This window comes from Simochromis diagramma, unplaced genomic scaffold (assembly GCF_900408965.1).
Source record: "Simochromis diagramma unplaced genomic scaffold, fSimDia1.1 OVJJ01000680.1, whole genome shotgun sequence".
Lineage (NCBI taxonomy): Eukaryota > Metazoa > Chordata > Actinopteri > Cichliformes > Cichlidae > Simochromis > Simochromis diagramma.
Genome location: NW_024387470.1, coordinates 1,904,963 through 1,932,575, shown reverse-complemented (window position 1 = coordinate 1,932,575; position 27,613 = coordinate 1,904,963). Strand labels below are relative to the sequence as shown.

The window sequence follows — 27,613 nt, the reverse complement described above, 5'->3', positions numbered from 1 at the left end:
CCTGCCATCCATGGATTCTGTCAGTGTTTTGATCTGTTCACCATCAACATTGCGTGCAGCAGCAACCACAGCCTCCCAGACACTGTTCAGAGAGGTATACTGTTTTCCCGCCTTGTAAATCTCACATTTGATGGTTCAGATCAGATGAACAAGGTGGCCTTTGTTCTTTTATACCCTTTCTTGCCAGCCACGCTGTGGAGTACTTGGACGCGTGTGATGGAGCATTGTCCTGCATGAAAATCATGTTTTTCTTGAAGGATGCAGACTTCTTCCTGTACCACTGCTTGAAGAAGGTGTCTTCCAGAAACTGGCAGTAGGACTGGGAGTTGAGCTTGACTCCATCCTCAACCCGAAAAGGCCCCACAAGCTCATCTTTGATGATACCAGCCCAAACCAGTACTCCACCTCCACCTTGCTGGCGTCTGAGTCGGACTGGAGCTCTCTGTCCTTTACCAATCCAGCCACGGGCCCATCCATCTGGCCCATCAAGACTCACTCTCATTTCATCAGTCCATAAAACCTTAGAAAAATCAGTCTTGAGATATTTCTTGGCCCAGTCTTGACGTTTCAGCTTGTGTGTCTTGTTCAGTGGTGGTCGTCTTTCAGCCTTTCTTACCTTGGCCATGTCTCTGAGTATTGCACACCTTGTGCTTTTGGGCACTCCAGTGATGTTGCAGCTCTGAAATACGGCCAAACTGGTGGCAAGTGGCATCTTGGCAGCTGCATGCTTGACTTTTCTCAGTTCATGGGCAGTTATTTTGCGCCTTGGTTATTCCACACGCTTCTTGCGACCCTGTTGACTATTTTGAATGAAACGCTTGATTGTTCGATGATCACACTTCAGAAGCTTTGCAATTTTGAGACTGCTGCATCCCTCTGCAAGATATCTCACTATTTTTGACTTTTCTGAGCCTGTCAAGTCCTTCTTTTGACCCATTTTGCCAAAGGAAAGGACGTTGCCTAATAATTATGCACACCTGATATAGGGTGTTCATGTCATTAGACCACACCCCTTCTCATTACAGCGATGCACATCACCTATTATGCTTAATTGGTAGTAGGCTTTCGAGCCTATACAGCTTGGAGTAAGACAACATGCATGAAGAGGATGATGTGGACAAAATACTCATTTGCCTAATAATTCTGCACTCCCTGTATATATATTTATTATAGCGGTGTTGCCATCTTTGTGTTTAGAATAAAGTTTCTTTATTCAGTGTTGCTTCCCAGACCCACCCCTATACTTCTATCTTGGGGATGTAACATCGCTCTACAGTAGTTTTTCTACTCCGTTGTATTTTGGCTAGATAAAAAAACACTATATATTAACCATATTTGTGAAATTCTTTTGTTACAGCAGTGGAAGTAAGTGTTGTAGTAGGGTACTAATAAAATAAAATACCACCACACCAAAAAAAAAAAAAGCCCCCCACAAAAACAACCTCTCATTTGTTTGCTGAACAAACTCCTCATGGTGTCATTCAGAAATTTGGGCAGCTGAGCATCATGTGTCTGCTGTGAGTCCTGCTAATGTTTCATGCTGTGTGTGATTGTCTTTAATGAAGTGCAGGAATTCATACTTCTATAGGCTTTGTCCTTTCTATATGCTTTTTGTTGTTTTTACTTTTATACAGAAATGGTAGCTTTGTGCTTCTAATTTATTGTTTAGCAGGTTTGTAATATAACAAAACGTGCTGTCCTGCAGTTTTAGCTAGCAGAATCATGGTCTTGCTTTGCTGTACCAAACATTTGCTTTGCCAAGAGGCGTGTTAATGACTCCTTATAGGGTCCACTTTTTAGTCCTTTTTATTACGTTTATTTTAGTGTTATTCTATTGTTCACATTAGTATATGTGGTTGAACAATACTGGAGCTGACAGGAGAAGACAAAACTATCCAACTTTTGCATCTGTAATAAAGCGCACTGAAAAACAATGAGACACATGATGACAAAAATTGCTGTGTGCGAAGAGAGTGAAAGTGTCTGAGTTTTTGCCACAAAACATGCAGAAAAATGAGGTTTAGAATCTCCAATCTTTCCACATGTAAGCTCTAGCACACCCGGCCCATCCATGTACTGAAGACCTGAGGTCACGCATCTCAATGGCAACCAAATACCTACCAGAAGGACGCTAGATACAAACCAGGGATCTGTGATTTCCCCCACAAAACAACATTAAAGCAAACTAGTTTAAAGAAATAGCAGGAAGTCAAGTGCCTAATGTAATGGCAGTAGAATCCAATCATTATTAAGATACTTCATCAGCCCAAAGAGAATTCACAGAATGAATAACATTCATGACAGTATCTTATTTATCTGATAATTTTACTGTTCTACACATACAAAGGTTAATTTATATCCCTGACCTATATGTAACTCTGTCTGTGAAGATGGATTTAAGAAATAAGTGTTTTCAGTTTTAAAATGACCTCATGTGGTTGGTTGCGGCTATAATAGACTGGTGACACAAGAGAACTCGGAGAGAAATAACAGTAAAACTAAATAGTTTGAGGGGATCACTGCCCATGGCTGCTATCCAAACAACCTACAGCTACTTATTGCTAAAGACAGTAAAGTGGAGAGTATGGCTAATATAGCCCAATAAGTGATTCCCTCAAACTGATCTTCTGTTTTAGTGTCGTTATTTTCCTTTGAGTTATTGATTCAGTCTCTAGTTAGCTAACATAAACTAATTTAAAGCTATGACCTGCAACTAACCCGGTGACGTAACGTTTAGGACTGCCACAGCAGTTTTTGGGCCTCCATCTTACTCTATCCTCTTGTACATCAAACCAAGCTACATGCCCTCTTCTACTGTATCTATTAACTTTCTCTTTGATTTTCTTCTTTTCCTCTTGGCAGCTTAGTCTGCAACATCCATCTCCTGATATACCACTATCTGTCCTCTGCAGCTCTTTCATTCATCTCCAAATCCTCCAAACCTAAGCTGTGCCTCTTATTCATTTCTAATCCTGTCCGTCCCAGGAAAAAGGAGTCTTCAAAGAGTCTACCTGTTGCAGATTGAAACGTTTCAACTGTATTTCCTCTCTAGGTGGCAAACACCATCACCAGTTTAGAAATCGTGATGAAAACCTGTACACATTATCAATCAGACATTGACAGGTTGTCTTTGGTCTGCAAAAATGTGTAGCTGGGTGAATGCCTGGACGACGCTTTCCCAGCAGGTCACTGCATCATAATGACACAATCGCTTGTTATTTGCTCCACCTGTATTCACTTTACCTGCCTGTTTTAATGTTGTGGTTGATAGATGTGAAGCTAAACAGCGCTAATGAGGTTTTAAGAGAATGCAATGCCCGAATGTGCAGTTTCTAAGAACTAGTAGTGATAATGGAACCTGAAAGCAAAAAGGAAAAACATTGTACAGTATTGTCCCCGTTATCAGCTGTTCTAACCGTGCCTCTTATTGCACCTGAGTTCTTTGAGTCATCAGATAATTAGGGGTTGACACAGTCACTTGTGATAACAATGATGCTGAGAAGGGCAAATTGGGAGATGGTACTTGGTTTCACAGTCTAGCATCAGTGGGCGTCACAGAATCGTTGATAGGAGGTTACATAAGGACCTGGTCATGTTGACTTAGTCTTAGTGTCGAGGATCTAGACAGGAGTCACTAGTCTCTCTCTCTGTCTTTTGTTCAAAGATTCAGTCAGAGAATTTGGGACCTAAGGTCGACACAGAGCACAGCAGCCATGGCAGGTGAGTCTCAATCTGGAGTATAGAGCTATGTGAGCGGGATTTCTTTATTTTTTTTAAAGAAATATTTCCTGACACACACAGATTATTCTTTTTTCCGTATTCGGTTTCTACTTTGTTTCCATAAGTATATAAGTTATATGGGACTTATATTAACTTCTTTCTGCAGTTGAAAAGATAAAGAAGCCCAAGAAAAGAAGTGTAAGTTCAAGTTGCACCACAGTTCATCCTTTTGTACTGACAATACACAGTGCTTTGATCTTGTTGCAATATCTGTGAAGATTAAACGCTGCAGACCTTCTCCTTTCCCCTTTAACAGGCCACAATCTTCGGCTACCCACTGAGCATCTTTTTCATCGTAGTTAATGAGTTCTGTGAGCGATTTTCCTATTATGGGATGCGAGGTAAGTGGCTTCATTGGGTTCTGATGTTATTTTTCTTCACCTGAAAGTTGATTTAATCAAGTATTTACTGTATGCTGTTTAAGGATGTTTTTATGCTACTGTGCATGTATAACTTTCCACTAGATTTTTGACACTTATAGTTACTTTATTTTTTTTTTTTTACTTAACACGCAGAATGAATTTTTAGAATATAGAGTAAGCTTCAACTCAATTAACTTTTTCCTTTGTGCCCCCCTGCCTTCCTCTCTTCTTGCTGTCTGCAGCCGTGCTGGTGTTGTACTTCAAGTACTTCCTTAAGTGGGATGAAGACTTTGCCACCACCATCTACCACACATTTGTGGCTCTTTGCTACCTAACGCCCATCCTGGGAGCTATTGTGGCAGACTCATGGCTCGGGAAGTTCAAGTGAGCTTCTCAATAAAATCAAATCAATACATGAAAAGACACCAACCTATAATTTGCTTGTATTCAGTTTCAGTATTTGCATGAAGACTCAGTTTAAATGGTTAAAGTGTTTAACCTTGGGGTTTTGATCCTTGTCTATCTTACCTTTATCTGTACATGCTGTACATCTGCTCAGTGCCTCACACATCCCTTGTCCTCTTTCCTCTGTGTAGGACGATTGTCTACCTGTCCATTGTTTATACAGTGGGACAGGTCGTCATGGCTATAAGTGCTATCCAGGACATCACAGATGCTAACAAGGATGGCACCCCTGACAACATGACCTTACACGTGTGAGCTAAACACACCCAGAGTTGACTGGCATAATAGAAATGCACTGGATCCACACTGTCAGACAAATGAACATCTGTCTGTACTTTGTTTTGCCCCCAGAGCTTTGTCCATGCTGGGTCTCTTCCTTATTGCCTTGGGAACAGGAGGCATCAAACCCTGTGTGGCTGCTTTTGGAGGGGACCAGTTTGAAGATCATCAGGTCAGACGGTGCTCAAGCATATGTGTTACTGCAGAGAGTGGAACTCGCCAGAAACACCTCTTTTTTCAAAGAGTCCAAGAGTTTTACACATTCATTACAGACTGTATATAAAAGATGGACATAGCCACCTTGACGTGAATCTCAGTCTCGACATCTGTGACCATATATGTTATTATAAAACAACACGACAACCAAAACCACACACAAATTCATGCAGCAACAAAGAGATGTACTTTTACATGTAATTATACACACACCAAATATATACATGACAACATACACTGACTGCCCTTTGCACACAGCAGTTAAAGCTACACAGTTATCAAAGTTATCAGCTGTACTCGGTCAGCACTTTGTTTATCTGTTTTTTTGTTCCTGCTAGCTTTTTATTAACTACTTGATCGCAAGCACAAGTGCCCCTGTAATTTTATTACACTCTTCAAGGCCAGGGACAAAGATTAATCCATAATGTTAATGACATGGCTAAATTATCTAAGGAAATAAGTGTGCAATATAATGCTGTGCCCCACAGGAGAAACAGAGAAGCACCTTTTTCTCCATCTTTTACCTGTCCATTAATGCTGGAAGTCTCATCTCCACTCTGATTACTCCCATTCTCAGAGGTAGAGCCACAACACTCAAACTGATCACAGAAAATAAAATATACCGCTGGGTCACAAACTGATTTTTGTGTCCTTACATCTTCAGCTCAGACATGTGGTATTCACATCCAGCAAGAGTGCTATCCGCTGGCCTTCGGTGTCCCTGCTGTGCTCATGGTGGTAGCTCTGAGTAAGGATTTTATCATAAAAAATTCTTGTTTGCTGTAATAAGCAAATTAATGCTTCTTTTCGATGACGTATCCTTCATTAAGTGTTGACAAATTGTAGCTAAGTAGTGAGTGCTTGTTACAGAAATTCTAACCAAGCCGCTAAAAAAACCTAGTAGTTACCATAAACTGTGTTTTCTAAGAAAGTTGCACCATAAAGAGATAACTGGTGAAACAATATTGTCATTTATAATTTCCTGTTACTTTTGTAACACCTGTATGTGTCGTGTGTGTGTTTGCAGTTGTGTTCATTGTTGGAAGTCCCATGTACATTAGGAACCCCCCGCAGGGCAACATCATTGTGAAAGTTTGCAAGTGCATCGGGGTAGGTGGTTCCAGTGTCTTTCTAGCTTAAAAGTGAATCCCATTTGAATCTCCTGCTGTACAGTTACAGTAATTATTTTGCAATTGTCTTTCTGCTGTTTGTAGTTTGCCGTCAAAAACCGTTTCAGGCATCGTTCTTCTCAGTATCCCAAGAGAGACCACTGGATGGACTGGGCTGAGGAGAAATATGATGTAAGTGGAGCACAGGCACATGCAAATACAAACAGCATGGCCATAGATTTCTTATCATTTTCTTATTTTTGGCATAGAAACTCCTGATTGCTCAGGTGAAGATGGCATTGAAGGTGCTGTTCCTCTACATCCCTCTGCCTATGTTCTGGGCTCTCTTTGACCAGCAGGTATGTGTGCATGCGTGAGACTATGAATAACTAGCACCTGAATCCAGTGTTAGGAACATACTGCCTTGAGTGAATGAGTTACTTTTACCTTATAATATAGGTAAATCCCACATTTACCGTATTTTCCGAACTATAAGGCACACTTAAAACCCTTTAATTTTCTCAAAAATCGACAGTGCGCCTTATGGTCTGAAAAATACGGTATATGGCCTTGAGATGGCTGTAAAACTGAAATGAAAGATTGAAGCAAAATCCGGTGACAGGAAAAAAAATGACAACTGTGTTTGTTTCACAGGGTTCAAGATGGACCTTCCAGGCGACCACAATGAACGGCAACTTTGCAAGTGTTATGTTTTAATGTTTTGATGCAAAAAAACAGTTAAATACAGGCATAACACCTTGTGACCTCAAACCACAGAAATGGATGATATTAATGAGACTGTTTCTCTTCTTTTCCCAATAGGGAGCGATTATAATCCAGCCTGATCAGATGCAGGTGAGATACTGGGCTTGATTACATCTGACCTGATTAAATTAAGCATTTTTCATGCATGAAGAGCTGACAGGATTGGGAGAGTCTGGGATTGTCAACAAATCCCTGTCAGAATCAGCCAGTGGTTTAGATGATGGTGCTGGTTTAGCATAATGTCCTGAATGCATGATTGTGATATAAAGCGATGCTCAAAACCACACTGTGTGTGTGAACATGGCTTAAGCATCACTCTCTTCCCACCAGACTGTCAATCCTATCTTGATCCTGATTCTGGTGCCAGTCATGGACACTTTGATCTACCCTCTGATTTCCAAGTGCTTTAACTTCACGTGAGTGTTTTGTTCCATCTTCATTTTGTTGAATCGATACCATTTTACATTCAAGAATGAAAACAAAATTCATATTTACTATCCATTAGTCATCTTATAATTTATGTTAATGTATATTGTTATACTGTGTAAGAAAATAGTTGTTTGATGAATTAGCACAATTAATATTTTTTGTTAATGTATATATTTTAGGGTCTTTATTTCTTTACAGTAACCTTTTAAATAATTGGTTCACATGGCAACTAATTAATGTACTACATCGTAGCTTGTTATCTTTATTTAATTATAATTTATTTTTTGTAATAAAAGAAAACAAAGCAAACTAACAAAAACAACTAATGTTTAATTAGTTTCATAAACGGTCTGTAGAAGATTACATAACTGTAAACAAATCACATCACCAAATTATAAAATGTGTTCAAACTGTAGAAATCTTTAAATAAGCAATTACTTTAAGCCTTCAAAAAGACAAATAGAATAAAGTAAATGCCTCCTATAAAATGACTTCCTGTAAACACTGTTCCATGTGGCTGAATATAGGATAGTGATATAAAGAGGATTTCAAGTGTGTGTGTGTGTGTGTGTGTTCTGCAGTCCTTTAAGGAGGATAACAGTGGGGATGTTCCTAGCTGCTCTCGCGTTTGTGGCTGCTGCCCTGCTCCAGATACAGATTGATGTGAGTGTAACACACAAAAAAAAACCCAAGCACACTTTTGGCAACTTATTAAACATCGTATGATGCAAAATTCCATTGTTCTTTTAGAAAACCCTGCCTGACTTCCCATCAAGTACTGAAAGCCAAGTGAAGTTCATCAACATGGTTAACAGGGATCTACAGATTCAAGCTGATAACGAAACGATTTCCTTGAAAGGTTTTGGGGTATACTAGCCAACACAAACTATTCCCAGACACTATGGTCAGATGCAAGTTTGAAAAATTTTCTGATATTGGCAATTGTTTTCTCCTACAGGCTAATGAGGATTATCTGACCTTTCATAACCAGTTTACACTGGTTCTGGAGTCTGGGCAACAAAATACCGTCAATTTGGCTAATGGCACTCGGAATACCATTGCTATCATTCAGGGATCCAAGCTTGGGTTTGAAAAGGTAAAAACACCTGGCCAACCCTGAAGCAAAGCTGGGAAAATTTTACTGTAAAATTCTTAATATTGGGAGCATGAACTTGGCCTTTTTTCTCTCCAATCTCGTTGGTATAATTCCTAAAGATTTTTCAGATTAAAACTCTTGCAGCCTTTACTTAACATGTAGACTTTCAAGGTAAAAGCATGGAGGAATGAAGCATTTTGTTGATGGAAGAATAACATATTTGTAAACTTACATGTACGTTGAGACAGCTGAGATGAAAACAATACAGTGCATGTGAGATGCTAAAATATTCATTTTCTCCAGTTCGACGACATGACTTCAAAGCCAGAAAAGGGTGAAAATGCTATAAGGCAAGTGTTTTGTTGTTTTTGTTTTTTTAAAGTTACTCATACATTTTACATTACTGCCGGAGGTTTCTTCCTGTTAAAACAGAGTTTTCCTTCCCACTGTTTTATCGTGTATGATGAGTTAGACCTTGGTATTAAATTCTTTTGTTTATAATTGGATCTTTTCTGTTTTTGAACTGTCCTTCCGCAGAGTTCTGAATGGTTTTGGCTCAGATTTGAATGTAACCGTGCGTGACAAGGTGTTCAACTTTACCAGCAACATGTCAGAATATCTCAGTGTTTCACATGGAAAGTAAGACTGATTTCTCATTCATATGAAAGTTCTATATGGTTATACTATACTATACTGTTTTGACTGGTGGTTTTCTTTAATATGGCAGAGCTGAGTTCATGATCAAGGATAATAGAGAAAGCTGCATCTACACTCAGGAGCTGGGCTTTGGCAGTTCTTATACATTGATCATCCCATCCACTTTCACATTTGGAGAAATGGTAACATGTAAATCCACCCTGAGTCACATCATGGTTTCAGTGTTTGTTGGAAGCAGCTAAGACATGCATACCTCTCTGTATGCTCCAGTGCTCAGAGAACATCAAGGCAGTGATGGACATGAAGCCTAACTCTGTGCACATGGCCTGGCAGATCATTCAGTATTTCCTCATGACTACAGGAGAGGTCGTCTTCTCTGTGACAGGCCTCGAGTTCTCCTACTCACAGGTAGAGGGTGCTCTCCTTAACTTTTCTCATTTGATAATAAGGTCTGTGCCAGCTGCCTAGAGAATGCAACATGCAACCTGAGGACTGATGATGTCATTCTTGATGTTACTTATAATTTGGGATACTGCTTTTTGCTATCCAGGCACCCAGCAACATGAAGTCTGTGCTGCAGGCTGGCTGGCTGTTAACCGTTGCCGTAGGTAACATCATTGTGCTTATTGTTGCTGAGGCTGCAACGCTAAATGATCAGGTGAGTGGATGCATATGCATACTGTGCTCACTGACTTTGGGCAGGTTTATTTTAAGTGATATAAATGTCTGCAAGTTGCTGTACTTGCGTTTCATGGACAAGAACAACACAGGTTGAGTTCAAAAAGGTACACCAGAAGTGCAGTGAAGAATTTCAGAACAACCTATGACTGGTGATGCAGTCTCTCACCCTTTATACCAAGCTCCAAATGAACACTTTTTTGTGTTTCTCTTCACCAGTGGGCCGAGTACATTCTCTTCGCCTCCTTGCTGGTGTTGGTGTGTATCATCTTTGCCATCATGGCCTATTTTTACACCTACACTGACCCAACCAAGATAGAGGCCCAGTTTGATGAAATGGAGCCTGAAGAGAAGGAGAAGAGGAAAAACTTCGACATGCCCAGGAAAGGCTCAGCTGAGAACCACAAAGAGGACAGGAGTTCTGATTCCAGCTCTGATGACGAGTGCACCAAACAGACAAAGATCTAAAGCAACTCCCTCAGTATGGCTTTCCCCTCTCTTCTGCTGGATTTTGTCTTTCATGTCTCAGAGTGCCTGTACCATTTTGGTCAATTTGTCAGAGAAATCAGCTCACAGTTGGACATGTAGCAGCTAGAGTGACCCGAGTGAAATGGCACTGAATAGCACAGAAGCTGATTATCCACATATCAGCTCATATAATTAAAATCCATTCATAGGTTTGTCATCTATAGTTGAACTGTTGTAAATTTGACATGATATCTTTTGCACTGAGCTTTATTATCTTCAACTAATTTTGTCTTTCATGTTTTTACACATGCATAATTACAAAGAAATCATCCCAATATTTGTATTTATTTCAAAGTGCAGTGATGTATGTATTGTAATATGCTGTTGGTATTTTATACATAAACAATATTAACAGGAGATAATCTGACACCACACACAGCTTCCTCAGTAAGAAATCTTCGTTATTGAAAGTCTGAATTAATTTTGGGCTTGAAGAACACTGTCATGTTATGGCTATTCAATGCTCCAATGCTCTGACACTAAACATCTATGTCAGTGGTGGTTTCTTCCACATATGCAATGACATCATTTAAAATCCGTGTCTACGTTCTTACAATTCTGTAACTGAATATGCCTTCAAATACAAATGATTGCAGCTAGTTTGGACAGTGGGTGGATTTGTCTTTCAGTGCAAGAAGGTAGTATTCACCATTCTTGCCCAAAGTACTTACCACAAAAAAAACCATACAAGTTATTGTGATTACAATAAATCATACTCATGAACTATATATTAGAAATGGTTTATATCATATCTGGGTAATTACTTGGTGCTAATTATTTAGCTTTAAAAAGAGGACCCTGACTGTAGTAAATGTAGCTCAGTTTGCCATTTCTCTGGTCTCACTGACATTTAATGTCAGTAAATAAAATACTGCCTCAGCCTCCTAGCAGATGCACTTGCCAGATCTGGTGATCAAGAACAAACCTATTGTTGCATTAACAGGTTCATGTTGTGTAGTGTCTCTACTGCAGTTTTAATTATCTTTCACTGTAGCTGTCGACCAATGTGCTCCAGTCACTGTGACTTTGAGGCAGTTACTATCCTAAACTGCCAGAAGCTCCCCTTCTGTGTTCTGGGACTTTTGAATAAGAACAGGACTTTTTCTTTCCTACCTAAAAACAAACAACAAGCAAATGTATACCTTACCATGCTGGGGAATTGCTTTAGTGTCCTTTAGAAACACTTGTGAATGTGGCACAATGGTAACTAAATTCCTGTATGGTGTTGAAGGAGTTTCCAGTATACAAACACAACTCCTGAAAAGTAAATGTGGCCATTATGTTCTCAGTTAGATTAGATCTTTATTTCTCATGTCACTTTGAAAGCTTATAAGGAGCTTAAATTTAACTTGGGGATTCTCAAATGACACAAGCAAAGATTATATACAGTATTATAAACTGTCAGCTATGATAAAGGAGACCAAATGTACACATTTTGTTATTTTCGTAGCATATGTTTTTCTGTAAGTTACAGATTTTTTTTGTTGTTGCCAGAGGCAGGTGCTGATATCCATAAAGCATTCCATATTTCCATACTTAACTCTTTGCAGTTATAAAAATATCACATATTTCTTAATTTCTTTCAGTCCCTGTGTTGACAAGTGCGTCTTGATGCAACTCACCAACATTATTGCTGCATTAGCACAGTAGTAAATTCTGGAACTCTTAAGTAAACATATATAGTAAAACATGGCTATTAGCAATTTTTTGTTTTTTTACAGGTTTCTTTAAATACTTGACACACTTTCAAAGTGCAAAAAAACTGATCTGAAAATTAGAAAAAAAAAAGGTGCAAATCATACTACAAAGATCTGGTGAAAGCATAAAAGAAGACATGGCACTTCTATAGCACGGTGTGGAGGTGAGAACAGAAATGTGTGAGGATAATAAAGATGGCATTGGATTCTGCAGCTTGGCTTGTGCTGATCAATAGTTTAATTTGGCCATGAGCAAAGTTTGTGTGGATTGATTGCCTTCTTGGGGCCTTGCCATTTTTTCCTCATCTCCACGTTGAGTTTCTAAACACTGCTAAGGAGAAATTACAAGCCGAGGAATAATAATACTTCACATATCAGCATTCGATCACCCCTAAAGGTTCCTCTTTGTAATTGTCCTAACTTCATCTTGACCTACAAAATTTCAAAACTGACTTTAATTGTCTAAACGTAAGTACAGGTAGCAGTTTTCCTCCTGACTAAAGAAACAAAGGAAATTCTTCTGCCACTAAACAAAGTCAGCTTAGTAACAAAGTTAGTTTGATTCAGCAGGTGATTGAAATGTGAGATTGAAACCAAGTCACTTTGGAAAAAAAACCCAAAAACCCCAAAACACTGATGAATCTCACTCACTGATAAGTCAAAGAAAACTGTGATGTAATGCCAGAACACAGATTTGTGTGTATCTGTAAAGGCAAGGCATTTTCTGTTCTTACTGTTGGAGTAACTTTAAATATCTGCTTTTAAACATTATCAGTATCTACAAAATGCGCATGACCATTTTGTACACAGTGATTCAATTCCCGCAATGACAACTTGTATTCATGTACAGCATGGCCCCCCACCCCCCGCGCCATTGGAGGACAAATTCCACTTAAAGCACTTTACCTGAGGTTTCCTTATGAATGCTGCAATTTGCCTAAGCAGGGAGTCTTACTTACGTGAGAGAACACATGAACACGCAGTCACAGGTACACGCGCACGCACGCACACACAGCTTGCACACTAAGATAATAACCCTGCAGGTTCATCAAGCATGCTTTCAGAGGTTTGGGGGGATATGATTCCTACTTTGGGAGTGGGGGAGGGGTGGGGTGGCTGAAGTCTTGTGGATTTTGGGGAGATTTTTTTGGCTCCTTGTGGACTCTGCTGTGTGAGGCTGGAGGAGTCTCCTGTACACAGAGCCCAGCATCGCTGACATCACTCTGACTGAGTTTGTCCCATCAAAGCCTTTCCAGCGGGTCTTGCTGCCCCCTTAACTTCTCCTTATTACTGAATAAAAGAAGCTCTCCAGAGGTTCCTTCTTTTCCTCTGCTTTGGAGTTCAGTCATTTTTATAGGCCAGGTTAGCACCCCGCCCTACACAAAGAGGTCACATGTGGTCAGCTGGTATTGAATGACATCACCCCTGACTTTGAACCCTCTGATCTGGCTGCGGTGTTGGATGGGGGGGGTAGGGGCTTGGGAGAGCAGGGCTGGGACAGAACCAATCACTAAGTGGAGGAAGTGGATGTCTTGCTTGTGGAGAAACTGGAAGAAAGAAGAGACAAGTATAAAACAGATTAATGGCATCTTCTGCTTTATATAGTTACTGACTTCTGAGCACTAAATCTGAGGGAAGCTGTTACCTCTGGAGCCTGTGCACCATGTGAGCAACCAATGAATCAGAGATGCCAGGGTAGGCCTCCTCAGCCAGCAGGATAGCCTCTTTCAGCTCATCCAGGACCAAGGGGTTCCCGTTCACCTGTTCCTGTCGTGCCTTCAGCTGGGAGGTAGAACACAGGGAAGGAGCCACACACTTTGTTAATCTAATGACACAAAGATACAATACAAAACTACACATCTAAGGAGCTAGAAACGGTTGAGCATTAATTTTGCACAACAGGAAGAAGTGGTGACATGTTGTTTATCTTTATATACCGCGTATGTTCTGAAAACGCAGTCACTCAAAATGTAAAAACAAAATAAAACTGCTTGTTTGATTGAGTTTAGTCAATTAATTTGAATGTTTAGATGAGTGAAACAGACAAAGGGAAATTACTCAATGGAAGCCCTGCTTGAAAACCATGGAAACACAGCAAAGTTCATTTGGACAACACCAAAAACTATGTGAGCGAAAGAATGAGTCACACACAAATTACAGTTCCCAAAATATTCAGTGTGAAAAACAAGTCTCGTCTATAGTTTGCAGAAATCCACCACAGCTACACGAGTCAGACCAAGTGAGAAGTGATGGCTGTGGAGGAGAACAACTACTCAGCTGATCGTCCACATGAAGCTGCTTACCTCAGATAATGCAGGAGAGATAACAGTGCCCAGGCTCTGTGAATAAGGCCTCTTTGGAATGTCTTTTTTCTGTGTTAAAAGAAAATAAAGAAGTGCACTTACAGGGGATTAAAAAACAAAAAATTCTCAATTTCCCCAAATAACATCACAACTTTTTATCACAGTAAAGTGCGCATAAGCTGCAGATACGTTACGTCAAAGTAGGAAAATGGAGCTGGCTAAGGAGCCAGATGGATAAAGTGTCAAATTAAAAATTTTTTAAAAACTAAACAAAAATCCATTCATGGCTGACCTGATCTGTTGTTCCTGACTGGCCATCCCCATTCTGCAGCTTCTTGGGGTCCTTCTCTCGGATGGTGAAGATCCAATCATCACTACCAAAGTCGTTCCCACCTGAGGCCTGGCCATCCTGCTCTCTGATTGGACAGATATTAAAGAGGATTTTGGACATTTATCAGGATGAGTGATAAAGTCATGCATGTTAAGTGCTTCCAGCTCATCAGAACAAAGCAGCACAGAGATGAATGCATTTTTTCGTTAATGAAAATTCACTTCACAGTTAAAGACATTTTGGACTTACGAGTCGGACTCGTCAGAACTGGATTCTGTGGTTCTAGACTGCTCTGCCTTCCACCTTTTGTACTTGTCCACCAGTTCGGTCAGGTAGGACGTCTTCTTCGCATGACGGACGATCAGTTTATGCTTCAGCAGCTCTTTGGCAGTTGGTCTCTGTAAAAACAAAGCTTTGAGATGAGCATGTGATGCAGTCTGAAAACTCTGTACAGACAGCAAAACAAAACTTTTAATATTACTTACAAAACTGGGCTCTTTGTTGAGGCAGGCCTCGACAAATTCCTTGAGTGGTTTACTGTAGTTGCCCTCCAGTGTGGGCGGATTGTTCTTTGGGATGAGGAATAAAACCTTCATTGGATGGAGATCTGAATGGGGCGGCTCACCCTTTGCCAACTCGATAGCAGTGATGCCCAGAGACCAGATATCAGCCTGGAACACACAGAAGATAAACATAAGATAAACTAAATGTCAGAGTTCTCGTTATACCTTGGAGTGACTGACCGATGACTGTGGAGCTGTGGACATCCTTTACTTTGTGACAAAGAAGCTAAAAACAACTAAAAATAACTAAATTCCACAAAGCTAGATAAAGAAAAAGATCATTTGTGGTCAAGTAGTGAAAATAACAACTAAAAAAGTTCATTTTAAGGCCACACATGTACTAAAAGACTAATTACAGACAACCAAGACTCTTCTTCCGAGTTTATATGTGCCGGCTGGATGAACCATTACTGATGTCCTTTTGGTCACAAGTCACTCTGGTAACTCACATCTTTCCTCTGCTGCTCATAATAATAATAATAATAATGGATTGGATTTATATAGCGCTTTTCAAGGCACCCAAAGCGCTTTACAATGCCACTATTCATTCACTCTCACATTCACACACTGGTGGAGGCAGCTACAGTTGTAGCCACAGCTGCCCTGGGGCAGACTGACAGAAGCGAGGCTGCCATATCGCGCCATCGGCCCCTCTGGCCAACACCAGTAGGCAAGTAGGGTAAAGTGTCTTGCCCAAGGACACAACGACCAGGACAGAGAGCCCAGGGATCGAACCGGCGACCTTCCGGTTACAGATGCGATTCCCAAACCCCTGAGCCACGGTCGCCCTCACCTCATAGGGAGCCAGCACCCACTTCAGAAAGTTACTCCTGTTCTATGTGGCATTTACCATCCTTTTAAGAAATGCACAGAGCAGTCACCAACAACAATAATAATTAATAATTAATTACTTAACACCCATTTCCACAAACAGTTAATGGATGAAACGAAGGACCAGTTTGCAGGACTGTTATTCCATTTCTTAAGGAGATGACTTTCAGATACTGTTCATCTGCTGCAGAAAGTGGACATGAAATGCAGCACAATCTCAATGAAGTGGGCACCAGTTCGACATGGTAGCTGTCACTTTGAAAGCAGCTGAAAGCACATGTGCTGCTGCAGGCTGCTCTTCCTACGCTGTGTGCATCAGCCTAAGCTGACATAACTCTAACACTATTACAACCACATGACTGGTAAAGATGCTATTTTCATTGTCACCGGTCTTTCATAGCATCTGTTAAAAAATATATGTAATGGATTTATACTGACCATGTTTTCAATTGCTGTCGAGGAAAGCTTTTAGACAGCTCTATGTACAAGTTATTCAGTTTTCTTTTTTGTGTCATTTTAGCATCGTGAAAACTTTGAAGTTTACATTTACAGCAGAGTGTAGCCTGAAAGATTGCCAGAGGAATGTAAGTCAACGTAGCTGTGTACACTATGTAACTGGCTCTGAACTCACCTTGGAATCATAGGCCGACTGTTTGATGACCTCAGGGGCCATCCAAAAGGGGGTGCCCACAAAAGTGTTGCGTTTGATCTGGGTGTCTGTGAGCTGCCCGGCAACACCAAAATCAGCCAACTTTACTTCTCCTTGCTCAGACAGCAGAACGTTGGCAGCTGCAGAAGGAACAAGAAGGATAGCTGATGTGATCCAGCCTTGCTACTGCTTCAGACAATTCTCTTAATGCCATTTATCTACATCACCAATTTCTATAATAAAGAGGGAACGGTCAGATAGCTTTCAGAGAACTGCTGCAATGTTCATCTCAAGTGAACAACATCATAATGAAAGAAACTAAGTGGGTGTCAAAACCATGATATTTGTGTTCACTCCCTGAAGCCTAAACAGCTGAAACATGTGTCCTCTAATTATAGCACTCAAAGTCAGTTGGCTACCTTTGATATCCCTGTGGATCTTTTTCTCAGAGTGCAGGTACTCCAGGCCCTTGAGGATCTCTCTTAGGATCGTGGCGATCTGGGTCTCATCCAGAGCTCCAGGCTCCATCTTTGGAAAAAAACCAAACAAGCAAACAAAAACTATGAGCTGTGGATTTCAGCAGAGTTGTCTTCACGGAGATGACTGCTCATTTTCTGTGAGAAACATGTACAAACCAGAAATAACGACTGAGCACACATACTACTATAGCCAGTACATTTATATCCTTTACATGGTCTTGGGTCAGGTTGACGTGTCTATACAGACATGTCACAGATACAAACACACAAATAATGTTACATTATTATAATATGAGCACAGGGAAGTCTTTCACCCTCAACATGACCAAAAGTTTTAGCTGTCAGAGGACTTTAGAGTTCATATTTGTTAATTGTATTCGAACAGAGACTAATTGCAATCAGTAAACATACATGTTTTCTCTACTGTTTGAAACTGAGATGAAGACAATAACTGTTAATAGTTCTATGTCAGACTAGGTTTTAAAACCCCAAATACATTCTCAGTCAGTGTGACCTGGGGGATACCAAATGGTCCTAAAAGTGAAGACAATACAGGTTTTGTGTACAGTGATAAACAGTGATAGTGACACTTGTGTTGTTTACTACTATTGCAATACAATGTTGTTTCAGTAGATGTACATTTTGAATTATGTAGTGTGCCATCAATCCCAGCAGTTCCTGTAAAAAGACAGACTCATTTTACTGCTTCTAAGCGCTCATAAAATGTTGTTCAGTCTCATTAACACAAATTTACAGAAATTTTCTATGGACAACATACAACATTTTGACCCATATACACATTGGGCTTGAGATGTGAACAAACACTGTCAATACTATATAAAGGAAAGAGTGTCAGAGGTTTTGTTTTGACAACTATTGTACTGGGTTGAGAGAACCACTTACCAAATCTAATGCTGAACCGCCACCTAAATATTCCATAATGATCCATAGCTTTGTGTCCTGGAATGGTAAACAGGAAGAATGAAAAGAGAAGACATTGAGTACTTTGGCATATTTGTGGGTGAAAGATATACAGTTGCTTTTTTAAGTTTAGTTTACTTTTTGCATAGTGACAAGTAGGGATGGGTATCGTTTAGGTTTTATCCGATACCGGTGCCAAATCGGTACTTTTGAAACGGTGCCGGTGCTTAAACGGTGCTCAAACCGGTGCTTAAAGAATGGAGAACACAAAATTGGTCCAAAAACCTCTCATGTTCAGCTGTTTTTTGTAAAAATATAACAATGTTAGCCTTTTCTGCAGCTATGGGGCATATATGGTATCACTCTTGGCTGGAAGCAGTGCTTAAACAATGGAAAAAACACAAACTTTGTCCTAAACCTCTCATGTTTAGCTGTTTTCCACTTTTTCTTTGGTCATTTTAGCCTTTTTGGCCAGGGTGAAGGGAGTATCTGCCATCAAACAAGAAGACAGCCGCATGTAGCTATGATGATGTTTGCTAGTTCACCTTACATGCATTAATGTAATAACGTGGTTAGCCTACTCAATGTAAATTATACACGAACAACATTAAGCTACTCACGCAGAGAAGAACGGCTGCTGCCATCATCATCCGTCATCATTTCTGCTACACTGGCAGGGCTAGGGGCCAGGACTCTCCTCTTCGTGTTTTTGGGGGATGTTGCATAACAGGCAACCCACCCGCAGTAGATGCGCTCGGTGTGAGGTCTGGCAGCAAGCTATCAAATACGGCGCATTTCTGGGCTTTTAAAAAAACCGCTATGCGTCGCCAGGTGTTTCATCGGATTCTTGGTGTTACCTCCTTTGACAGTATCACAGTATCAGCTTAAAGCACTTGTTGCTGCTGAGTTTGCATATTTTGCTATGAAGTACAGCCAGACTTTTGACCGCTTCGCCTTGGACATTTTTAATCTGTAGCTCTGCTCTAACAGAACGTACGTACCTGGCCCCGCCTACTATCCTCGGAAACGTAAAATGATTGGCTAGAATCTAAAGTGTATCACAGCTCAGGAAAAAAAAGCACCGAAATAAAGCACCGAAATGTGCGCTGCTTTTCGGTCTGGTTACTACCGTTTATGTCAGAACCGGTGCCATCATGGCACCGGACACCGGTACCCATCCCTAGTGACAAGTATGTTACAGGATCCAGAGAACACACCACTGCATTTAAAGCTTCAGCTAGTTTGCAGTGATATTTAGATTCGGACCATAATGTGATACTTAGGCCACGTCCACACATACGGGTATTTTTGAGAACAGAGAAAAAAATCCCGTCCACATGTAAACGCAAAAACGAAGGAAAACACTGCTAGGAACATGCCATGGTGATATATTCCTAACCGTGTAGAAATGTTGGCCAATCAGAAGTCTAGAAGCCTGGGTGGGAAAGAGTAAACAAAGATGGTGCATAGAACTGAGTCCTATGTATGGAGGGAGAGTAACTGTGTGTGTATATGTAAGCATTTAAACACTGCAGAGAGTAAAATTAACAGTAACAGTATTTTGTCTAAAGTCCGCCAATGTAAAAATTAATTTAACCAAAACAATAGCGTGGCACACAGTGTGACGTGAAAAAAGGCGCACACCTTTGACGCTGCGTTTTCTCTGTTTTCCTCGTCCACACGTAAATACAAAAATCGAGTTTTAGAAAATATCCACCCTGGCAGGAGTTTTTAAAAATCTCCGTTTTCAGTGACCGAAAACGCAGTTTACATGTGGACGAAAGGTGCAAACGCATAGAAAAATCTGCGTTTTCAAAAATACCCGAGTACGTGTTGACGTAGCCTTAGAATCCCCGTTGTCATGCGCACACATACAAATGCAACTAAAAACACATCTCTGGTGGGTGTCTCGAGTCATTTTTAGGCTAATCCCCATTAAATTTTGGATTATTTGTTGGAAACGTGGGCAGCAGAAGGAAGTTCATTGTATATCTCATCAAATTTGCTCAATGTCAAGTTCGACTAAACATCTTGTGTTAATGCAGGAGTAACTTGGAATACATGTAATCAGGTACTTTAGTTACTTCTTACATGTGTGTCTGTGCAACTTAAGTCGACCTCAGTAAAGGCCTGGCAGAGAATCTCATGTGTTCCAGATTCCAGAATTCTCATTCCAGTAATAATGATGGTCAAATGCTTATATACACCAAGCACGGAAATAAATATCGCTGTAATTTGGGGCTTTTAATGATTTGTTTGCATCGTTCTTTTCCCAGGCTGGACTGATTGTACAGCATACAGATTTAATGACTTTAAAAGAAACAAGACGACCAAAGCAGGGTCAAAAGTACACATGAAGGCTCAACGGTATATACACTCTCTTAAAATCATTTAAAACCACTTTTAATAACTGGTGCTATACCCTGCTAATATTTGGTTAAATGTCTCTTAGCAAGCTGCACCTCAACTAGATGCTTTCGCAGAAAAGCTTTGATGTCTTCATGCTTCATTATTTAATCCATCTTGTGCGATGTACCAGCAGAACTGGCAGCAAAACAGCCTTAGCACGATGGTACTGTTACCATGCTTGACAGCTGGTACAGAGGCTTTAGGTTTGAAAGCCTCATCTCCACTCCTCTAATTATACCTCTTTTCATTGTAGACAAGCAGCTCAATCTTTTTCTTGTCTGAGACGAACACAAAAAACATATCTCCGGAAGGTAATTGTTTGTCCATGTGGACGACTAAATTTCAGTCAAACCTAAAGATGTCGATTTTGGAGCAGGGCCTTTTTTCTTGATCTGCAACCTCTCAGACCATGGCGGTGTCAAACTCGCTTCACTGTGGGCAGTGAGGCTGGTGTTCCAGGAGTTTTCTTAACAGACTTGGTCTTTGTGCCATCCCTGAACATGCTAACCAATTTCCTCTCATCTGGAGCTGACTTTTTGAGTATTCCTCAAGATCAAACTGGTGAAAACATCTGAATAACTTGTACTTGTGTAGTTTCAGCTGATGGTTTCTGAATCTGCAGTTGTTTAGAAATGGCTCCAAGAGACCTCCCAACTTGTGTAAATCTACAATTATCCTTCTTAAGATCCTCACAGAGTTCCTTGAATTTTTCAAGACATTTTTTCTTATAAGAACTGGTCAATCTAATGAGTGTTGTCAAACAAATCCTTTTGATGCTGGCAAAGACAAATTACCAGTAGTCAATCATTTTCACTAACAAGACGTCAACAGGCCTTGACCATATCAAGTTAAAATACACTATAAAACCTTCAGGACCATTAATTAAACTGGTTTTAAATCACTGAATTAAATGATTAAAAAGAGTGTAAGTATAAACCTCCATGTACAGTTTTGACGCCAAGTGATGAGAAAATCCAAAATGGATTTAGATTTGACTTGTGCACATTAAAGCTGTATGTTGTATAATCATTCCACCCTGGCAAAACCCACAAAAATAAATAAACCCCCCCACAAAATATCATGACATTTATGCCCGTGACAAGCATATGTACACTTCTTACCATAATTGTATACAAATATTAAATGTTTTGCCAGCATGCACAGTCATCTTTGATTCTCTGAAAAGAGAATACTAAAGCTAAGTCTACAATTAAATCAGATCTTGACTGTTTGATGTCAAATCCACTGCGGTGGTGTAAAGAGCCAAAATTAGACCAAATGTTTATAAATACGTATGAACCTGAAAGTATGCTGCTGATTGCAACCTTGCTTTTGTGTGAGAAACAAACATCACCTTCAGGTATGAGCCATAGTACTTGGTGATAAAGGGGCTGTCGCACTGGCTCAGCACAGTGATCTCTTGCTGGATGTCTTCGATCTCGTCCTCTGCTTCCTCTAGATCTATGATCTTGATCGCCACGACCTTCTGTGTACGGTTGTCGATGCCTTTGAATACCTCACCAAATGAACCCTTGCCAATGCGCTCAAGCTTGGTGAACAGCTCTTCTGGGTCCACTCTAGCATTCTGATGTTTGACAGGCAGGGGAAACAAAACAAAGGCGGAAAGGGAAGATGGATTGAAAAAGCAAAACACAAAACAAACAAACAAAAAAACATAAAAGAAAGGAATGTTTAAAAAGAAATCAGTCTTGGGGAGCAAACAGGAAACACCAGCAGGGTGCCATTCTTACAGGACACATTAATTCACTCATTGCAACACCTTTTGTTTGTGTACACAAAAAGAAAGACACAGGAGAATGAAAGGGAAAAGTGTAAAAATTGGACAGCATGCAGGTTAAGAAAGCATTAAAAAAAACAAAAAAACAACCCAAAATGTAAATGGAAGGCAACATTTTAGTCGAGCTACCCCTTTGGGGTTTACTGTGCGCTCATCATTTTCTTCATTAATTTTTTTGAAACAAAACAAGCAAACAAACAAAAGAACCCCCCCCCCCCAAAAAAAAACAAAAAACACATAGAAGAGAAAAACAATGACCAAATTAAACTTTCAAAAAGGCTGAGTTACTGTTCTCATGATTATTAGTAAATGAAACATTGTAGCTCTGCTTTGGACTCTCTAGGCCTGAGGCAGCATGTATAAACACACATTAAAAATCTTAATACGCTGAGGACTTAAGTCTGACTGCAGTAAAAACATCTAAGATTAAGTCAATCAACCCGTATGAGGCTTTCAAGGGGACTTGGAGATCAGGGCTACTTAACATGAATCATACATTCATGTCATTACTCATATATCATATACAGTATATAAGCATACAGCTACATACACTATACAGACAAAAGTATTGGGCCACACCACTCTGAATTCAAATGTTTTCAGTCACATATGCACGGGTGTATACAAATCAAGCACCTAGCCAAGCAGCCTGCCTTTACAAACAGTTGTGAGAGAATGGGCTGTTCTAAAGAGCTCAATGAATTTGAGTGTGATTAACAGGATGATACCTTTGCAACACATTAGTTACAGTGAAATATCTAGGCACGAAGAAATTTCACAATCAACTCTAAGAGCTATTATTAAAAGATGTAAGCCTTTAGGAACCACAGCAACGGATTGACAAAGTGACAGAGCATGTAATGTTGCAAAGCAGGGTCGCCAAGTGCTGAGGCTTAGTTACTAACACTCTGCTGACTCAGTAAGTTCAACATCAGCACAAAAAATGTGCATTGGGAGCTTCTTGACATGGGTTGCCATGACTGAGCAGCTCAAGCAGTTGTAAGTGTAGGTGGTAGAGGGTGTGATATAGCTCATGATACAAGAAAATTTTTGTAATACTTTAAAAATACTTTCTATCTAGAATGTTGTATCTTGCAGCTTTTTAACCAGCTACTTAAAAGTCCTGCTTTTCAAACATATAACCGCATCAGTAATGACTATCCATGGTTTGCTCTTACTATCATAGAAAGTGTACAAGCCAGTGCTCAGTGGAGTCATTTGTTTACATTTAGGTCACACGTCACCACCTGCTAGCATCTCCTCCTTCATAGCCTGGTTGCACTTAACACTGTTTCTGCCTCACGTGGTGAAACACATTTGTCATTTCCAGCTTTTGTGGTAACACTGTTCTTTAGGGCTGCTCAATTAATCGAATTTTAATCACGATTACGATCTGGGCTTTCAACGATCATTAAAAATGACTGAGCCGATTATTAGCCCCTCCCTCATTTATCCGCGACACCTTAAAGGCCGGTCCGTGAAAATATTGTCGGGCATAAACCAGTCCGTGGCGCAAAAAAGGTTGGAGACCGCTGATTAGGAGGACCCGAGGGAAGCTCGGAAAGCTAAGCAGAAGTTATTTGGAGAGTGACTGCCGTTGGTTGAAAAGAGAGTTTAAAAAAAAACTTCAGTGGTGCTGCACACTATTTTATATTATTTTTTTAAAGTCATTGTTAACCCTTTAAAGCCGGTCAGAGCAGCATGCTCCGTTTTGCGTAACTATTTTTAAATCCCTGTAGAACCTGAACCGTGTAAGCTAGCGCAATAATTTGTTTTGCATATGAAACCGGAGGAGTTGTACTTACATCTTATGCCATCAGCTTGTCCTCGGTCATGGTTTCGTTCCACATATAGCTTTGCAAAAATTGCATAAAAAGCGCTTGCAGGAACAAAAACATAATATTCCAGAAACACGCTTTGCCGTTCCTATCAGCTGTTCGTAACACTTCCCACAGTGAAATGATGCACATGCTGTTTTCTTTGCAAATTTGCATCATAGGATTGTTTTTTGTTTTTCCTGCAGTATATAAAAATTGCTGTATCTCCAAAATAAAACTATGAAGACACTCAAAATAAATTTCCTGTTGTTGTAAACTATTTTTTGCAACTTTTTTGTATTTAAAGTTTTGAGGGATAAACCTCTTAAATTTCTCCAAGTAGAAATATATGTAAACAAAACAAAAGCGATTTTCAATTTTTTTTGTAGTTTATTGCACTTTTTTTGCAATTAATGTAGTTACTATGGACTTAATGCATACATATTAGTAAAATATGGGCTATAACAGTTGTATAGCAACTTGAAATGCTCCCACAAATGGCACTACAGCATGTAAAAAAAATAATATAAGCTCTGGTGGACTTGGTTCTATGGTAGGTCTTAAAGGGTTAAATAAATATCGTCAAATAATCGTGATCTCAATTTCAGTGAAAATAATCGTGATTATCATTTTTGCCATAATCGAGCAGCCCTACTGTTCTTACATATTTTACAAAGTGCTGTGCTTTGTTAGAGACAGTTTAAGTAGCTCCTTTTTAGGTACTAACCCGCTGTCAGAGACTGACACATGGTTCTCAGACAAGACCACAGTAGGGAATGTAAACGCATAGCATTACTATATTAATGATATCACCATGACATATTTATCTCATGTAAAAATTTGTACAGGTATTTTTGTGATATCATACACAGCTCTTGTACGTCTTATTTCCTTTGACAAGTTTTACATGCTGCCTGTTTAACACTGAGTAACTGCTTTTGCCTGATTTTAAATCGTTTGAGCAGTCACACAGAAAAGCTTAACACTCTGGAGTGCTTATGATGGAAAAACTGAAAGTGTGCTTAGTGAATTCACTGAAAACTGTATCGGTGGGGCCGGTGGATAGTAACACTGAGTGTATCTGAGTGGGGTATGAAAAAACCTTTAACACCACAGGAAGTGAACTAAAATTACTGAATTCTCAAGAGGCTGTTATGTGGGAAACACAGGACTAGGCACCAACAAAAACAACTTCCTTTTTTGACCTCTCTGAGCAAAGGCAGGGTCAATGTGTCCATTTTGAGATTACTAAAATATGAAGCCACTGGTTCATACAAGGAGGAACCCTTCTGTCAAAGGGTGCCTTTAAATCCAATTTTCCAAGGAAAAACCATTGACTCTGCGAGTAAAATGTGTTACAATTTCTCCAAATTGTGGACTGGCAGGCAACAACGATGATTTAGCGTGCTTTAGTGTTGTGCAGACTCATATAACATAAACCTAACCTTTGTATACTTTCAGTATGAGTTACTATGTATTAACTGAGGTAGCCGTTGGCTAATCCCAAAAGCTTCTCTACTTCTGATATGCATCTTGTGTTTACTAACAAGCCTGCAAAGACAGCATAATCTGGTGCGTGAGGCAGTTTACATTAGGAACAGTTATCTGCTCTAGTCATCTGCCCAACACAAGCTCTACAGGCGCAGTAAGGATACGTGAGATGCAGGAACAAAGTTCCAGCTTGCACGTCTCTGCACAACGGCACGTGAGAGCTCAATATTTCCTTCAAGTCATGACTGAAATATCCGAATTTTACCTCTTGCAATTCAAAATATGTGTCATTAAATAGTAGACTTGTTGTCAGTGATACTAACAATGAAAACACATGGAGCAGAAAGGTTAATTAACTTACCCTCGGCACACGCAAGTCTATGTGTTTTGGTAGCTTTTAGAGAATATGTACCTCCGATTTATTCTGCCCAGTTCACTAATAATGGAATGTCCTACCTCGAGCATGAGACGAATTGACGCGATGTACCAGAGTACTTAAACGCTTCACTTCACTGAGCCGAGTGGGAGTACAAACTCACAGCAGGGAGGCAAACGATTTATATTCTGTTCTGACAGTCATCTCGACTACCTATTGCGGACAGACTCCACAGACATTTAACTTACCTGCATCCCCGGCAGGTTACCCTGAACGGGAGAATGGGCCATGGTGATGCTGACTGGTTGACTGGTTGACTGGTGCAGGGCTGAGGTCTGATCGGTTTCACTTGTGTTTACAGTCCCGGCTGTGGTGCCGTTAATGTCCCACAGCGCTCCTGCAGCACACCTAGCTACCCAGATCTGCTCAGAATACCCCCGGTTACTCTCAGACAGGACAATAAAATGTCCTTCCTGCACACGAACTAATGCACTTTTTCTGTATCCGAACAACCTAAGACACCCAAAACAGCTGAGCACGCTAACCAACGTTTGCTAACGCTAACTCTGAAGAAATCCGCAATGTTAGCTTACTAACCAGAAGGCTAAGTGTTAACTAGTGTGTTAAATTAAATTTCTCACTCGTAGAAGTAATACCGTTTGCGAAAAAATGATATCTGTAATAAAGTAGCAGCGACGACTGTGTATTTCAAATTTAACCTGATGTCACTTTCTCAAAGCGTATTCTCTAGCTAACGGTGTCGTCAGCTAGCTAACATGATTAGCGGGTTAGCTCCCTGGCCAACGCAGACGACCTGCCAAACGTTCCGTCAGCTTGGACTACAATTCGTCTGCATACGGCAAATGTCACCCACAGAACAGAAACTCTAAGCAACCCAGCTTATATCTTTGCACTAACTCGTCACCCGCTGCTCTACAGGTCTGGCATCCACAGCAAGGATAGTGTCACCAGTGTTTTTGTTTCCTCCCTCATTTTCGTCCCGTACTCTCGGCCATCTTGTCGGTGCCGTGACGCCTGACTGGGCGGATCCGGATCCGAATCAGCAGCAGCATCTTTACTTCTCTCCCACCTAGCAGGTGTTGATGGCAGCTGGATTGATCCTGGGCTCCCAGACTTTATTTGTCTTTTCTTTTTTGAATGACTGAGTGCGAGTCTAATACTAATAAAAAGGATCCATATTTAAACCACAGAATCTCATCTAAGAAGTTCTGTTTGGCCTGTTCTGGTAACACCGCTTTACGGCAAAGAACAAAAACTGTCAATAATTCATAAACGTAGCGTTTTTAAAAAAGACCAAATAGTAGTAGCTTGTCTTAAAATGCCTTAAAGTGCAAACATATTACTTATTTTAATGTTCCCATTAAGGCGTTATGTCAAAATTCAGACATGTTAAGTCCTAATAAGTTTTTTCGGCATTGAATGCATAATCTGTGTAATGACAAATATACTCACTATTCACTATTACTATTTATTCATCACGCGATCATATGTTAAGATAACGGTAAGATAAAAGTAATATGCCCCTTATTTGGAAGGACCATTGAATACGAGAAAAAAATGAAT

At 40.1% G+C, this 27,613-nt stretch overlaps 2 protein-coding genes across 2 annotated transcripts; one reads left to right on the top strand and one right to left on the bottom strand.

The window, feature by feature from the left end:
• The first annotated feature begins 2,567 nt into the window (after nt 1–2,567).
• slc15a1b (solute carrier family 15 member 1b) lies at nt 2,568–11,046 on the top strand. Its single transcript, XM_040014958.1, has 23 exons — nt 2,568–3,720; nt 3,887–3,918; nt 4,037–4,121; nt 4,385–4,526; nt 4,739–4,858; nt 4,959–5,058; nt 5,591–5,681; nt 5,767–5,850; nt 6,130–6,212; nt 6,317–6,403; nt 6,481–6,570; nt 6,866–6,910; nt 7,034–7,066; nt 7,307–7,392; nt 7,987–8,068; nt 8,156–8,272; nt 8,364–8,501; nt 8,805–8,851; nt 9,039–9,140; nt 9,229–9,340; nt 9,429–9,566; nt 9,709–9,816; nt 10,056–11,046. Exons 1-23 carry the CDS (start codon nt 3,714–3,716, stop codon nt 10,302–10,304), a joined length of 2,178 nt encoding a protein of 725 aa, XP_039870892.1. The 5' UTR covers nt 2,568–3,713; the 3' UTR covers nt 10,305–11,046.
• A 600-nt stretch (nt 11,047–11,646) lies between these two features.
• On the bottom strand, nt 11,647–27,114 carry stk24b (serine/threonine kinase 24b (STE20 homolog, yeast)). The gene is made up of 11 exons (XM_040014959.1): nt 26,278–27,114; nt 21,902–22,132; nt 18,121–18,177; nt 17,158–17,266; nt 16,721–16,878; nt 15,181–15,366; nt 14,945–15,093; nt 14,657–14,780; nt 14,365–14,433; nt 13,707–13,843; nt 11,647–13,608 (listed from the first exon to the last, which is right to left on the bottom strand). Exons 1-11 carry the CDS (start codon nt 26,317–26,319, stop codon nt 13,572–13,574), a joined length of 1,299 nt encoding a protein of 432 aa, XP_039870893.1. The 5' UTR covers nt 26,320–27,114; the 3' UTR covers nt 11,647–13,571.
• Nucleotides 27,115–27,613: the final 499 nt, after the last annotated feature.

Coding starts and splice junctions, on each gene's coding strand:
- stk24b (XM_040014959.1), bottom strand. CDS start 26,319: ATGGCCCATTCTCCCGTTCAGGGTAACCTGCCGGGGATGCAG. Junction 18,178..21,901: donor ACTATGGCTCATACCTGAAG/GTGATGTTTGTT, acceptor TTACCATTCCAG/GACACAAAGCTATGGATCAT. Junction 16,879..17,157: donor GATCCACAGGGATATCAAAG/GTAGCCAACTGA, acceptor TTCCTTCTGCAG/CTGCCAACGTTCTGCTGTCT.
- slc15a1b (XM_040014958.1), top strand. Junction 4,122..4,384: donor TTCCTATTATGGGATGCGAG/GTAAGTGGCTTC, acceptor TGCTGTCTGCAG/CCGTGCTGGTGTTGTACTTC. Junction 7,393..7,986: donor TCCAAGTGCTTTAACTTCAC/GTGAGTGTTTTG, acceptor TGTGTTCTGCAG/TCCTTTAAGGAGGATAACAG.